The 16012-nt window shown below is 40.2% G+C and overlaps 1 protein-coding gene across 2 annotated transcripts in view; it reads left to right on the forward strand.

Moving 5' to 3' along the window:
* Positions 1 to 3263: 3263 nt before the first annotated feature.
* The window catches only part of EMCN (endomucin), a 52852-nt gene continuing 40103 nt past the window's right edge, over positions 3264 to 16012 (forward strand). The window contains exon 1 of one of the 2 annotated variants that reach the window (XM_088056942.1): positions 3264 to 3596. In XM_088056942.1, the coding sequence (XP_087913068.1) occupies positions 3536 to 3596 (61 nt within the window). In that variant the 5' untranslated portion in view covers positions 3264 to 3535. The remainder of the gene's footprint in view (positions 3597 to 16012) is intronic. The other variant, XM_014259869.2, reaches the window with a different exon arrangement.

A 16012-nucleotide genomic window follows, 5' to 3' on the forward strand; every position in this document is an offset into this window, starting at 1 on the left:
TTGAACAATATGTAAAATTTTTACATTCTTTAAATCTGAAGAGGACTATTTGAACCTCATAGGAAAACTGTGCGTGAAAAGGCAATGTTATGCTCCAAGCAATGTGAACTAAGAAAGAATATATAAATACAGCCAGAGACCAATAAAGCTGTAACTGCAAATCCACTGTGGCTGTAAGTGGTTTCCCTTTAATAATGAAATACCACACAGGCAAAAATGAATATATAACTCATGCTACCCCAACCCTTATTGGACTACAAAATAATGGTATTTTAAAACAGAGAGTCCTTTCATTCTCTAGAGTGCTCTTTGGTCATGTTTCAAGTCTTCTTCTGCAACTAGGAGGGCTAAAATCTTACTTGAAAAGATGTGAAAACTGAGTCACGCAGTCATTTGTTCTGGGGCTTGAAGTGAAACTCCAGATATCCCAACACTGGGAATAACACCACAGTTGGCAGGAGTACTGATGACCAAATTTCTCAGTAAAACAAAGCACACGTTGGCACTGAAGCTAAGTTTCTCAGTTTGAGGAAAGAAAGAAAAACATTTATTCAATAAAGCAAAACTTATTTGCTGGTAGGAAGGAAAAAACAAGAATTCTTTTCAGTGAACACATAGAAGAATAATCATTTGCTGCAAAGATCTCTAAAAGCTTTTGAAACCTTAAATTATTTCTTGTTAAAGAAAAAAAAACTGTTTCCATTGACAAGAGTTGTGAGAATCTCTTCTGCAGCTCAGATAATCCAAGCCAGAAGCTACAACTCAGCTTTAGCCAGAATTTTTCTTTCAGTGAGATATTTGAGCTGTCCCTCTTCTGTTCCTATTGTTTCTTACATACATGCTGCTGGTGCTGCCCAAGTTTGATCTAGAAGCAGTTAGCTGCTTTTAAAATTGACATGAGTATCTGAGAGGGACGTTGTTCTCTTGATGTTTCAGGGAGCAGAAAGTTGCATTAGGGCTCTGTGACATAGAACCTGAGTTGGATGACATAGCGTAAGGCAAAGACACTTGGTTCTTTCTCTTTATTTCCCTCCCAACCCCTTGTGAGAGGCTGGGGAGGCTTTTCCACACTTGTAGCTACAATATGGGTGACTATTGCAGGACTGCAACACTTTGTGCCCTTTCTGCCTTCAGTGAGTTGCGGGGAGCCACCACACTTATCATCTTCAGCTGCAGCAACTACTTGGAGTGCTGCTGTTCAGATGAGCAGCAAACCATTACTCATTTGGGCATTCAGATAGTTTCTCTGGGTCTCAAAACCCAAGGAAAGAATTCTTTCCTCATACCTTCATGCCTCTTAGGTCTTGAAGAGATTTCATTTCACTCAATAAAATAATATCCCTTTCCATATCTTTCTTCAGCATTAACATTTCAGGTGCTGGCAATAAAAGGTTAGAGTCCCTCTTATTGCATTAGGAACAGTACTGACCTGGGATGAACTCACTGTCACAATAAAGATTTGTCATCTTTATTGAAGACTTTCTGCTCCAGTAGTTATTGCTTTCCTAGCCCATTCTAACTTTAGGTCCTACGTCAGCAGAAAATGAGCATAAAAACAGAGCACTGGAGCAACTCCCTGCCATATGCTCCGATGAACTTGGCAAACGTGTCATTGTGTGGCTCACCTCTTGAGTCAGGTTTTTATTTCTGTGGGATCCTTTTCAATAATGCTGGAAACACAGTCCAGCTATGGAGGACTTACATGTTTGTGTATCTCATGGATGCAAATACCTACGTTTGTCCAAATGAAGTGCGAGAAATTCATTCTCTGCCATCAGATTTCTGTTGAGCTCCTGTCACCTGCAGAGGACCTGTCACAGTCTTAAGATATAGCAATGTAATTTCTTTAAACAAAAGTTGTGCCACTCTTCTTCCAATTAGCAAGCAGCAGGACAAGAGGAAATTGTCTCAAGTTGTATCAGGGGAGGTTCAGGCTGGATATAAGATTTCGTCTTTCTACAACCTCTTTCTACAGAGGGGCTTGTCAAGCATTGGAACAGGCTGCCCAGGGAAGCAGTTGATTCATCATCTCTGGAGATATTTAAAAGATATGTAGATGTGGCACTTGTAGACTTGGCAGTGTTGGGTTAGCATTTGGGTGCAATGATCTTAAAGGTCTTTTCCAACCTAAACAATTCTATGATTCCACACAATTCTGTGATTCCACACACAATGCCATGCTACCATTTTCCTCATCCCATGGATAAAACAGCACTGTGGCCGGAAGCACTGTGGGTTAGCTCTAAGGAGTTCCTGCATGTGAAGCCATTCCAAAATTTCCCCTTATAGCTAGAACCTGTCATGAAGAAAAAAAATGTTCATTACTGAAATAAGCAGAGCTGGCTATTTAATTAGTCAGGCTGTTTATGAGGTCAGTTTTTCCACAGTTTTTTCCTGAGAGCTGACAAAGAGGGAGAAGAGCAAACATACTGTGCTTCATTCTCATTATGATTGAAGGCTTGTGATTAATTGCCATCAGCTGCCTTGAATCATTAAGGTGCAGAGCACAGAACTATTACAAGATCATGTTTTGATAGCCTTTAACTCTAGAGCTCTGCTTAGGTTTCTTCCACAGAAGCTGGAAAAATTGTTGTGAGAAGGAGGGATACAAAATTTCACAGTGTGTCCTGAGGAGGAGAAGAGAGACAATCTCTGCTGGCTGGTTAGATAGCTCAGGTGAGAGGCTTGCTTTGGGGTCTGTACTCCCATTCCATGGCACAGCAAGTTCCTAAAAAGAAGAATAAAAAAAACCTTTCTATTACTAATGGAGCAGATACAATTAAGGCTACTTGCAACTTTTCAAACTAAGAAATTTAATAAAAAAAAAAAAGAGGACCCATTTTCATGTAAAGGAAAAACGCCCACCCCAGCTCTAACTTTGCACAGCCCAGAGCCTCTCACTGCTGGAGACTTGTTGAAGCCACTTCCTCTCCCTATTCTGGTGGCCCTTGCATCCTGTTGGTTGAGGGTGGCAGCTCTCTCAGGGAGACTCTCTACCTTTAACATGAAACAGCTGTGGTTTTCACCAAGACCACCTTACACAGCCCAGAAAAGAGCCAGACACGAGCTCTTGCTGCTTGTTTTGCTCCTCTGTTCCTGGGTGTGTTATCCCCAACTACTTGGGCTCACTCACTGCTGACAAACACGTGCTTTAAAAGTATCCCAAGCTCCAGTATGAAAGCTGGTGATGTATAGCATCTCCTAAGGAAAGATTTGCCTCTGTTCAAAAACCTTCCTGACCTCATGACTGAAGAAGAACAAAATAATGTGTTAACAAAAACATGGTTCACTGCCAAAGAAAAGGAGTTCCTGTAAGGACTGAAACAATAAATCTCCTCTGTACTGAACTCCCAGTGGGAGTATGTTGTGTTTCCTCCTGTTCTTTATCAAAGTCCCCAAAATAAGCAGGAATGGGCAGTGACCAAGCACAGTCACCACACACCTTTTTCCATGGAGTAATTAAGGCCTGCCTCAGAGTGAAAGAGCACTCCCTGCCCAGCTGCCTAAGGGAGAGCTGACAGAACTACCACCAAGCATGAGGCTCCTGGGGACTGCCTTCTTTTTCCTTGCTGTACTCTGTGTTTGCACTGTAGGAGGTAAGTTCTTTGGCTTTTTTGGATAGACTTGTCACATCTCTCTAGTGGTTTGTGAACAAAAGCTTAGCTGTCAGTCACTGGGTGCTTTTTTTTTTTCATTTCTACTACAGTGATTGAAAGACTGTGTGTTGGAGGAGAAGGTACTAACTGGCAGTTGAGTTATATATGTTCTGTGAAAAACTTTCCTGCCATTGTATTTTTGTGACAGCTTTCTTTCTAGGTGTCGTGAAGCTCCTAAATCTGAGAGGAGTCAAAAGCAGAGGTGTATTTACAAAAGTTATCAAATCTGTTTTTCTTCTACATGTTAAAGCATTTTTTGCAAAGATGGCTTTAAGGGGTGAGTTGAAATGTCTGAAAGATTTTGCAATTTTTTTCTCTTGCATATTAGATCCATCCTGACAGATTTCCCTGGCACTATGCCAGCAATAAGTTTGGCCAAGAATGTCTCTCAAAAATTATCTTAATTTTGGCCCCAAAGATATAGGGGCTTACAACATTTTTATCAAGTGTCAGTTAATGAGGGGTGCAAGCCTAGGGGTCATATTGGTTACTGGGTGCAATATCTTTTAGGAATGGTTTTTAAATGCACAGATTTAATACAACTTTTGGTGTTCAGGTGGTCACTGAACTGATGTTTTTGTTACTCTTCATCTTGAAGGATCATGCTTTTAAAAATGGAGTTAACTACTAAAATCTGAAAGGGTGAAAGGAACTGCAACAAGGGCCAGAGTCTATCATAACCTTTGTCAAAAGATACGTTTGCAGTAAAATCTGCCTTTTATCTGTACCTTCATTTCCTGTCTCTCTGGGATAAAACTTCCACAAATGCCTACAGATTGCCTGAAAAGGATCTATTAGCCAGAACTTAAAAACTTGATAATACTAGATTAACTGATCTAAATGAAGTTAATCAACTTTTTCTCAGGTTATGTGTTGAAATGTAGTCTTTCATGGTGTATCTTTTGCTATTGCTTGGGCTCATTGTTAGGAAAACAGATCAATAAAGGAGATTAAAAATAAGCCTGTGCCACAGAAAGAACTGCTTTTAAAATTATGTTAAGTAAGTACAATCCCCAAAAGTCTGTGTTGAAATACTATTTATTCTCTGTCTGCTACTCCTAGTAAAAATAGTCTTCCTGTCATTGTCAAAGCTTTAATTTCACAATTTCTAGAAAGCAAAGTGAAGTTGCATCAAAAAGAGCATATTTAACACCAACAGTCCATAAAGCTTACCAGAAAGCAACATGCAAAGGTGGGAGGAATCCTGCTAATTTTGTACAATCCTTTCTTTAAAAAGGTTTTTCCCTCCTCTGCATGATATGAACGTGGCAGAACTGATGGCAGTGAATAAGCAGATTTTATATATGGTACATTTGTTTTGAACAATTTTAGTTCTGTAAAAATAGAAAAAAAAAGTATTTTTTAACACCTAATTGCAAAGTAGATGTGGTAGTGAAATTCTGTAGGTAAATTCACATTAGAAAATCAAGAACATTTATGGGAAAATTTTGTGTATGTTTTTATCTAACTTGTGAAAGTAAAGTTACATGCTCTGGTCAAGCTTGCTTCAGGCAGCCCCATGCATCAACCTGTTAAGACAGAAGTAGTTTTATTGTCTGTTGTGCAAAGATGGACCAAAGTATTTGGATTTCCACTTTTTGTGATTTCTAGAGTGCTCTGGTCGTCTGGGCTGCAACAGCAGAACCTTGTAATTTGAAGCTGGGAAGTGATGGTGGGGAGACTCACACGAGTCTCTCTTGTACTCAGTCTCCCTTTTTTGAGCATTGGAGACAGCAACAAGACTTTTCTCCCCCTGTTTTTAGTACTTTAAAATTATGATCAGTAATTTTTAGAGAAGGTCAAATCACACCCTGGTGTTTTAATACTCCCCCAGGTTTTGGAGAAGTTTGCCTTCAAAGCTCACAAAGACAAATGTGTGGGCTTCCAGCTTTTTCATGTGCTATGCACCAAGTGCTTATCTGTGTATCTTTTGTATATCATACAGAAGTGGACTAGAACATTTCCACTGTGGTTAGTAAAGAACACACCTCATCTCCTGTGGGGCTTCCAAATTTCATGCTTTGTCTTCAGCTGTATGCTCATACTGCTTTTCTATGCAATTTTCTAACTTATCTTGGGATCTTTCATCCTCAAAAGCCCCTAATGTTTTGGTGGCGTCTTCCCTCTGTCAGCACATCACTAGAGGCTCACCTATGTACAGATGTGGAGCCTGATAGCCCCCTGATGACTTGTTCCTCCTGCCTATACTTTTCTCATCCCTCTGGGGATAATGAAATGACGTGCTTAGAACAGGAGTTCCTTCATGCTCATCTCAAGGTGTTCAGTTCTCCTGGCATATTGCCCTTTATTCTTACCTGTTCCAAAATGCAGCTCAAATAAAAATGCTTTCTAGGTTGGTTCATAGTGTTTTCAGCTTTAAACAGGCAGCACTGGAATGTGTCAAAAAATACAATGTCAAATTATAGTAATCAAATATGAATGCTCTTGAGTCTGCCTCAGGATGTAATTATTTTAAAAATGTGTAAAGGTGAACTTTTTTTCTCCTAAAAGATGAGACGAGAAGCCTTGGCATGTGCTTATAATGTTAAATGCTTAGATGTTGCATCTTCTCGTGCCTTGGTCTAGGAATACAGCGTGGCTGTGGCTGCACAGCAAACATCCTCCACAAAGTGCTGGTAGCACAGCACCACATCCTTCTCACACAGGCTCCAGGCTGGTTTCTTGCAGAAATGATGGCAGAGTACAGTGGGCTCTGCTCCTGAGCATCTGAGCTGGAATTAATCACTTTGCATTGGACACGTCCAGGCGTGGGATATTAACGCCCGATTGCTGACCCCTGTTGACAGCCAGAAGTAGCTTTATCCAAGTGCTCTGTCAAGGTTGATGGCACTCCAAAGAAACAAGGGTGTTTTTCTTTTTTGAAAGGTAGGAGCAAATCTTTGCATTGAGACTTTGGTCCTGATGCCCCTGAAGTAATTTGGAGTTCCATTTCACTGTGCATCGGCCCTAAAGTACGGCCCTAAAAATTCCCAGCCTCCTTCCTCATTAAGGGATGCTGTGTAGCTTCCCAAGCCTACAGCACAGCTGATTAATCCCAACTCCCAGGCTGATAGCTCAAGAAAAGTTCCACTAAGCCGGGGCTCCTGTAGTGATTGCACACATTTGCAGCTGTCTGAATGCTGCTCTTGTTGATGTAAATTAGAGGAGATGGATAGCCCTTTCGTTTTCCATCATCTGTGCTCTCTGCTCAAAGCCTTCAAGTACTTTAAAAATTAAGTTTTAAAATTAAATACTAACTAAACTGTTTTGAGCAGTGAAAGCTTTTGAGAATGGTCTCCCCTCACTCTGGGTTATTATTCAAGTTTATTCTCTGGACAACCAGCAAGGCACAGACTGTCAAAGTTGAATCATTGTCTCATTTCCAAAAATTTGAGAAATGTGAATAGGCTTTAGATATGACTTTCTTATACCTTTAACTTGCTTGAGCCAAAACTCTGCATGTCTTGAGAATTTGCCTGTTGTGGAAAAAAATAATTGTATTTGCCACTTTCACTGTTTCTAGCGGTTTGCCAAGACTAGCTTTGTCAAAAATCAAATTATTGTGCTGGAGCTTATGATAGCCTTTAATGGAATATTGAACTTTTATTCCTTTGTTGATTTTTTTTCCTTTTTTTTTTTTTTTTTTTTTCATTTTCCCTGCTACCACATTCCTTTCATTCATTAAATCCTTTGCATATTGGGGCAGTTTACAGCATTTGCTGAGGATAGAAGCAGATGGCTTGATACCTGCTTGGTTATGATTTACAGCCAAAATAAATGGAAAACTGAATATGAAGGGCAACTTGCCCACAGCATTCAGCTCCAAAACTGGGAATACATAATGCTGTGTAACATGCCCAAAAATTGGTTTTCTCTTCTGAGAATTTACAAGAATGTTTTCTCCTTTCTTTAGCTGACTCTTTGTATTCAATCCTAGAGTTCTTATTAATCTTTACTAGTGTATAAATTAGTAAAAAAGATCTGCTGAGGTTTCGTTTGGTTTTGTGGGGTTTTTTCCTAAATAGGAAAGTACCTCGAATTTGGACTCGGGTTGTTTATACATTGTTTATACTGAAAAAGTACAAATTAAAAATAATCTAAGAAACTCTTAACCTTGGGACAGGAGTACTTTTAACTGGTGCTATTTGATAGCCAGACTAAGTTCAACATGTAAAATCTTATGGAAAATTATCATTTTTATTTATGGCCCTTATGAAGGGGGAGAAAGGGTGGGGTTGTTTGTAATTTTTGCTGCAGTTGCTCAAGAATGTCTCCTTAATGGGATTATTTTGCAATTCTGTAAACAGAGAGACAAAGTTGGATTTGTGTGTAGCAAGTGTTATTTCCAAATACAAGTCAAGAATTAAAGACCTGGCTTCTTTAGAAGACAAACATCTACTTTTGGTTTCAACTTGCACTCTAAAAATGGGTTTCTCTATTAAAATAAGTTTCCCTTTAAAACAGAAGGGTCAAAACCCTGATTTGCACCATGTCCTGCCCTGCTAGTTGCTGTCATTGTTCCAGCTGTTGACATAATCAGGTAGCGATACCTTGGCATTCCTCTCGTGAAGATGGATCCCTGGATGCCCTAACAGTGGCATGTGGTATCAACCAGACCTACCTGTGCTAGGAGAAGGGGTTTGACACAATTGAATATGATGTTATCTCCACACTGTGCCTTCTGGCCCTACCTCCCCATGCATGAAGACTGAGCTGATGCTCACTTGCTGATATGATGGCTTGGAATAAAATTCAGCAAGTGTGATCTGCTGGGGTCTTGCACAAAGGTGTAGGAAGCCCTCTGCTGCCACCCACACATGTACTAGAGGCTGGTCTGGAAGGGTCCAAATTAATTTCAAAATACATTTTTATCAGCAGTCAGAGTAGCCAACAACACCTTTCAGGCCATACTAACTAGCTGATGCTCCAAAGGTGATGTTTCATACTAGGAACAGGGCAAGGATTTTCTGACTTTTATGTGGAAAGTGGAAGCTTGTCTTTGGTACAAGTGCAAATTCTATCCTCTTCATCAGTAGATCAGTAGAGTAGTTTAACAACAATTTTGAATCCCTGGGTTTTTTTCAGTGACAGGAACGTGCTTCTCAGTTTTAGCTGCATGTTGTAGATAGCAACAACACTGTGTTTTCTGAAACCACAGGGCAAGTGGCACTTAATTTTGCATCACATTTATCTGCTCTAACCATTCTGCCTTGTCCTATCACTGACAAAATTATGTGTTTTGCTGGCATGGGAGCACTATACCAGCCTTGCTGTCTGAAGATTTCTACAAGATAAGTAATCATTCTAAAATGCACAGTTTGTCTTAATGGTGTGATTTCTCAGTGTGGTACTTGGTTTGAGGAGTGTCAGTGTAACTTTAGGGTTAAATCAATTAACATGATATTATTGAGATGTTTATACTTCCTGCAGATTTCATCTTTCATAATCTTTAGCAGGAGATGAATGTTGGTTTTGGGCTTGAGAAATTCTGCTATTGAAGCAACAACTGATAAGAATGGGAAAAGCTTTGGATTTTAGTTGGTCTGAGAAAAACAGTGCCAGGAGATCTACTAACCTTCCTGGCCAATTTGCATTATTTTCCTCTGTAAAATACTAACTTGTTGAGATTGCATGTTAATTACTTTTAGTGATCAGAACCCCATATATTCCTTAAGTTTTTATTACTTTTCCTGCTTTTTCTCATGCTCAACATTGAGTCTAAGGTTTTATTTGAAATACAGTGTTGATAGCCTTCTAAACATCATTATAAGGGTGCTATCTATCCCACTGTGAGGCTAGCCAGAAATCATTTTTCCTAGACAGATGAATTACTCCATCTCAGCATGGGTTATAGATCACAACAATATAGATGATGTAAATATAGGTGTTTGCAAACTCATTCAAAGGTTATAGAAGTAAAAATATCACCAAATATTTCTAGACAAAATGGCAAAAACAAGTGATGATTACTCTGCAAAGAAATGTGAAATTTAAATCTTTTCCACCCAAATTCCTGGTATCATGTCCAGTAGAGAGGTGCAGCTTTTGACATGATACATGGCTAATACTTCCATGGCCATTCAAAGTCCACAAAAGCAAAAATTTGGGGGTTTTCTTTACCCAGGAATTCTAGACACACTGAAACTCCTGCCAAGTTGTCAAACCTCTTCTACCCCAAACTCCCACAGATGTTCATAAAGTCAGAAATCTGAAGTGTTTGGGACCAGTGTGCAATTCCATTGTTGTTACTCATTCTTGCATGGGACTTTTAAAATCTCTTTCTGAAAACTACTTAATTCTTTGAATTATGGAGCTTTCTGGACATCCTGCAGAGTCCAGATGGAGTTTGGACATCCTCTGTTTTGACTCAGATCACATAACCCTTGGAATTTGTAGCTACACCAAAGGCTGGCTGCCCAGAAAGGCTCTTCCAGCAAAGCAATTTTAGGTTCTCTTTAGGAAGGTTTTTTCTTATAAAAGTAGTTTATAAATATATTTTCTGTTATTCTGAAGACAGCAAATATATTTAAGAAACTGTTGGGCTTGCAACAACTCACTAGTTTCCAACATGCAACAACAAAAAAAAGAACTTACTCGAGATCTATGCCAAATAACCCAGTCCCTGAGATGTGCAAGGAAAGGATACAGCACACATACTTGAGGCAAAAAAAATCCTCCCAGTGCACAGCAGTTTTTGGTTCTGTGCACATTTTATCCTGTCTAGTTCAAGTGGCTCTAGAGGATTCTACTACTTCTGCAAGCCATTCCCTATGCTGATGGAGTCATGTGGCTGGCATGTCTTAATGCTCTTGAATTTAGGTGAACTAGTGAACAATTTATCTTACTGTCTTAGAGATGCTTTTTTGTAGTGCACTGTCTGCTTCTTCCCTAATTGTTTTCACCTTGTATTTCCAAGAGCTGGCAGAAACTGCTGTTTCCAGATGCAAAATGGGAAGTGGGGATTGATCATTCATGGGAGGAAAGGTTGAAGAAGAGGAGAGAGGTTTGTGTAGGAATGGAACAACTTATTCACAATTATAATTGTTATAGTTGTAATTGTCATGGGGAATACAATTGCTCTTATTGCCAATAAAAGTACAAGGGATGTCTATAGCTGTTCACCAGCATGATGGGATCAGCTCCCAGTTCACCATGGTTTCCCAGTGCACTGACTGGGAGCTGGGATTTTGACAAGCCTGAGCATCCTGAATGTGGGTCACTCTGTTCCACTAGGAAGCTGTTTTTCAGAGTGGGAGCCAGCATGGCTAATGCAGCAGTTCCCACTGCTCTTTGATAGGATAAGTCCTCACTGTTGACACTCTGTTTCAAATGCTCTTTGTAGTAACAACTTTGGTTTTTAAATAGGAGTGCTTTATTACATAAAGCTTGTGAGAAAAGACTTTCACTTTTGCATCAAATCCTAGCAGTTGTATCGGATTGGTAGGAATTCAGGATAACATGAGTATTCAATCAGTTTGGCGAGATAGAAACAACAAGGTCTTCATCAGCGTTATGTGCCAGTTGGAGAAATGAGGTATTTTCAAAGTCTACCCTTCATCATTGCATATAAAGTAATTCCAGTGAGACTGTAGTGCACTCAGGGCTTGCAAAGCCCATTTGGGCCCTTCCCTTTGGGATATTCTGTACCATTTAACCTTTGTTCTAGACAGTGTGGAAAAGATGAAGAGAGTCTCAATGGACCCTTGAGCATGGAATTACATTAATTATAGAAGCGATTTACAGTGTTTCCACAGCATTTTCTGACAGGAACTGCTTTTTGATGTTCCAGAGGCTTTCAGAGCTTTGTCAGGAACAGAGTGGCATGGGCGGGTGTGGCTAAAATGGGTGGCTAGGCTGATCCCGGATGTTCTAAAAATAAAAACATCATAGCAGACACTGCAGTGACCCTTTCCTGAATTATAAAATTAGTCATGCTGCTGGAGATGCATTTGGGTCACAAACATAGCACAGAGCTATATGACTTTCCTAACTTCTGCAGCACATTGAAAAGGAGAGCTACTGACTGACCCTGGCTCAGCTTCCGCTCTGGCTGTTTTGTATCTGCCCTACCCAAACGTGCTCTTTCATGGGAAACAAAAATAGGCCTGCAAGTAGCATGTTAAGGAAAAAGCATTGTAAGCATTACAGTTTTCTCTCTGCCTTCTGGGTGGGGGTGGCTTGCACCAACACTCTTACTCCTTCCTGTTGCAAGGAAACAGGCTCTCCTTTATTTCTTTTTCTTCTGCTGCTCAGCAATGCACAATATGTCTAAAGCTTTCTATATGAAATTGCACCCACTAAGGACATTTTTCAAATTTATTTAGCTTGACTAACACAAGGGTAAGGGGGGTGGCAGTTCATTTTCTGTACTATAATATAGTCCTCAGAAACTCCTACCTTTTATCTTACACATGGACAAACAAATATATCACCATCAAAGGGTGGCAATCTGGTGGTTTAAATAGCTTTAAAGGGTTTAATTAAAACCTATTAAATAGTTTTAACAGGTTTAAATGAAGAGGAGTGCGAAGCTTGGAGCCTTCATTCAAGGCAGGCTGGAGTGCCGATGAGCATGCTGAGCACATTTATTGTTCTGTGGAGTGCAAACAATGTACTCATCCCTCTGTAGTACAGAGTAATAGAGATATCCACCAAGCTTCACATGACCAGAAGGTGCACTGAGAAAGCTTGTGGTTAAAAGCCTTTGATAGGGAGTTTGCATTTCTTCTAAGGCAATAAAAAACCGCTTTAAACTGTCTATTTAAGTTCCCAGATTTCTACATCCACACATGCAGAGAGGCAAATCATGCTGCGCTTGGGTTGCTTCAAATGCTCAGTAACACGGGGCACTCATCCAACATTTCTTGTTAATGTTTTGAGGAGGGGAGCCCCTGACAACCTATAGCCATGTTGGCTGAGGCTGTTCCTTGGGAGCTGCCTTGTCAATATTTCTCTGTGCAGCATGTCCCTAAGCAGGAGCAGTTTGCTGGGTGCTGTGGGAAGGTTTTGTGGGAGCCTTTTGCCTGGGGACTGGTAATTCCCAGCAGCTCTCTGCTAGTGTTAAGTGTTATCCCATAGCGTTTAATGTTAGCCCCATGCCTGGGTGAGCAGGAGGAGCTCTGGGGCAGTGCTGGCACCAAAGCTGCATTTCCTGCTTTCTCTCTGTTCCCTGCTGGAAAAATTGTGGCAGCTACCTCCCTTTCCTTCCTCCCCTCAGCTCTTGCTGCTGGCTGCCTCCAGCCCACCCAGTTTATGTTTCCTCTGCAGAAACCAAATTCTACATTGCCCCAATTGCTGCTGCTCGTTCCCATGCCGTGCAGAAGGAGCCCTGTCTCCTTTTCCAGCTACAGGGCTTTACATTTATGCTCCCCCTTCCCTAATGTCCATCTCTTTCACATGTTTTCAGGTGCTTTTGCAGGGAGAGTGTTATGTGTCTCTGGCCCAGGAGCTTCTCCCTGCCTTTGTGTCTTCCCTTATTCTCATGCCTGTAAGTTTTCCCCACTCTTCTGCAGCAGGCTGGCTCTGTCGTGGGACACCAGCCTGCAAACCAGGACCAGCAGCTACAGAGAAGTAGAAAGTTGACCTGAAATGTAAGATCTGCACATGTAGGATTTGTATAGTATGTTCTTGGTTTGTTGCTGAAGAGAGACGTGACTGAAAGGAAGGTAACAGCTTGGCAAACCGGAGGTGGTTTCCCACCTCCCTAGGCAGCGGGAATCACAGGCTTCCAGGTGGTTGGCATCAGGCAGCAAAGGATGTGGCCTTTCTCCCTGCCTTATGGTTTTAATATTGCCTGTAGTATCTAAATACACCTCACAGGGGTTCACCTTAAGCATGGCTAGTGTAACTTTGTCCAGGGTCCACGTTGTCCTTCCACCTGCCAATGTAAGGAGAAAATCCTGAGGTGGAAAATGGCTTATGTTGCAGGAGGCTGCATTAAGAGCTTTTGCAGCAGTGCAAAACTATTGTGAGACCAGGCTGGAAAAACACTTTGCAATTCTGACTTCTGATGATAGTGAAGTGGCTGTGACCCAGCATGGGGCTGTTACCAGGGACACAGCTTTCCTTTCACCAGGGGCTGTGACAGCATGAGTGTTGCTTGCAGGTCCTGTTACAGGCACATCTGAATGCATGTGAAAGGCATATCACACTTTGAGTATTGCTTTGCATACTAAAGAAGTATGAAAACACAAAGGTTGTGGAGATTTTTTGAGTTTGTTTCAAATTCATGAAGTTTGCAAATGGCTTTGTTTAATTTAATATTGTTCACTAAATGCTTATCAGCTGTGTCAGTTGGTTACCAGCTTCGGCCGTTCACAGGATTACATCAGAACCTTGGTTCCCATTTAAAATCTAGTTTATGTGACTATAGAAAGAAAATCTTAAGTATGAGGCCTGAAGGATTAAATGCAAGAAACTATTAAGTACTAAAACCAGTATTACTTCTATAAGATTAATTCTTTCACAAAAAAAAATATCTGGGGAGGGTTTATTCATTTTTTTCTAAATATTTATTTCTGGAGTGTTTCATTAATAGATTTTTTTTATTTTTTGATCTTCAAATCGCAAGAAAGGATGATTTCAAACAACACTGTTAAAATTGCACTTAAACCTCTTCTAAAAGTACATCTGTATTTTTGTTTTTTGGATAATATATGAGCCTTTACACAAAATGCACTACAAAAGAAAAAATAAATTTATCTCAAGGTTTAAGGTAAATGGTCATGCACTGGAAAGAAAGACAAATGAGCAGTGAAAACAGAAATAGGAGAAGTGCAAGGACTGTATTGGGCCTGGGGAAAGATCATATAAGAGAATGTAGAGATGAAGCAGCATTAAATGAAAGAGAAAAATGTAACAGACAGCAGAGCTCCAGGTAAGAGTAAACAAGTTGTGTACATTGTCAGGCAGCAGCTATTTCTTGGGAACTCTGAGTTCCCAGATCAGTACCAGATTTGCTTACAAGGACAGCTATCAATTTCTCAAAAAAGGACAATTTTATTTTTTTTTTACAAACTATACAGTCTTTATATGGGTACTGCTGGAACAGTGGTTACAGGAGGCTCTTTCATGGTCATGAGGGTTGGCAGAATTATCATGGGCTAGAAAGAGATAACTATTTATTCCTGATGCTGTGGAGAAACGGAAATCAAAAAAACAACTTTGACTTGTCCATCACTTGTCTGTAGTCGCAAAGGTCTAGGGTCACACAAAAACCTATAATTTAACATCCTGAAAGAGAGTAGGTTTAGATTAGATATTAGGAAGAAACTTTTTACTAGAATTTGAATAGAATTAGTTAGGGTGGTGAGCTACTGGAACAGGTTGCCCAGGAAAGCTGTGGCTGCTTTTGCCCTGGAAGTGTTCAAGACCAGACTGGATGAGCTCTGAGCTCATCCACTGGTTTAGTGGAAGATGTCCCTGCCAACAGCAGGGAGGCTGGACCTAGATTATCTTTAGGATCCCTTTCAACCCAAAACATTCTGTGATTCAATGATAATATATAATAGACAAACATAAACACCTGTAGATTCTGCTTTATAACCTTGAAATAAGGAATTTTCATGTGCAGGTTGTCAGGACACCTCTTGGGTAATTGTTCCCAGGTACAGCCTATAGAGCAGGAGGTTCTGACCTGAACCTGTAATATATTCCATCCTCATCAGCAAAATGGTTAAAACACCAGCTTCTGGCTGTTATGCCAACAATTTGACACAGGCACTGAAATACCTGCAGAGTTTATAGTCCAAATTTCTCTTGTCCATTCCTCTCATTCAAACTTCAATGGACATAAGTTTATTCCTTGGTCCTGGCTGCAGCTCCTCACCTACTGACTGCTGCTGTTGTGCCTCCCATTAATCCTTCCCTCTCTAGGCTGAACAAATGCAATTTTTGCTGTCCTTCCTGAGAGGTCATTTTTCTCTAGACTCTTGATGATTTTTATTGTTCTCTGCTCCAGGAATCCACATCCTTCTTAGCATACTTCTGAAGCTGAACCAAGTATTTTATCTGAATTAAAGGATTTTAGCCATATGATTTTGTCTGTGTAGTGCAATGTCAAATGAAATGCCAAAGAGGCCATTCCACATGTTATCTGTAGCAATAGTGACTTTTCCATAAAAATAATTTCTTTTCAAAGTTAGATACTGATGCCGAACCAGACAGTGCTTAAATTCAGTAATTCATCTAATGAATATAATCAATATATACTTTGAACAATCTATTAATTTTTTTAAAATGTTTTGCTTCAGCATTCAGTTTTGTATTATCTGTTTCATGTGGTGTTTGAAACTTTGTGGTTTGTAACCTGTGGTATCCTGTAAGGTATAAACAGAAGTACTGCTATAATAACATGC

Source organism: Pseudopodoces humilis, chromosome 6, assembly GCF_049639895.1.
Source record: "Pseudopodoces humilis isolate 2021_Gansu_Grassland_sample_001 chromosome 6, ASM4963989v1, whole genome shotgun sequence".
Taxonomy (NCBI): Eukaryota; Metazoa; Chordata; class Aves; order Passeriformes; family Paridae; genus Pseudopodoces; species Pseudopodoces humilis.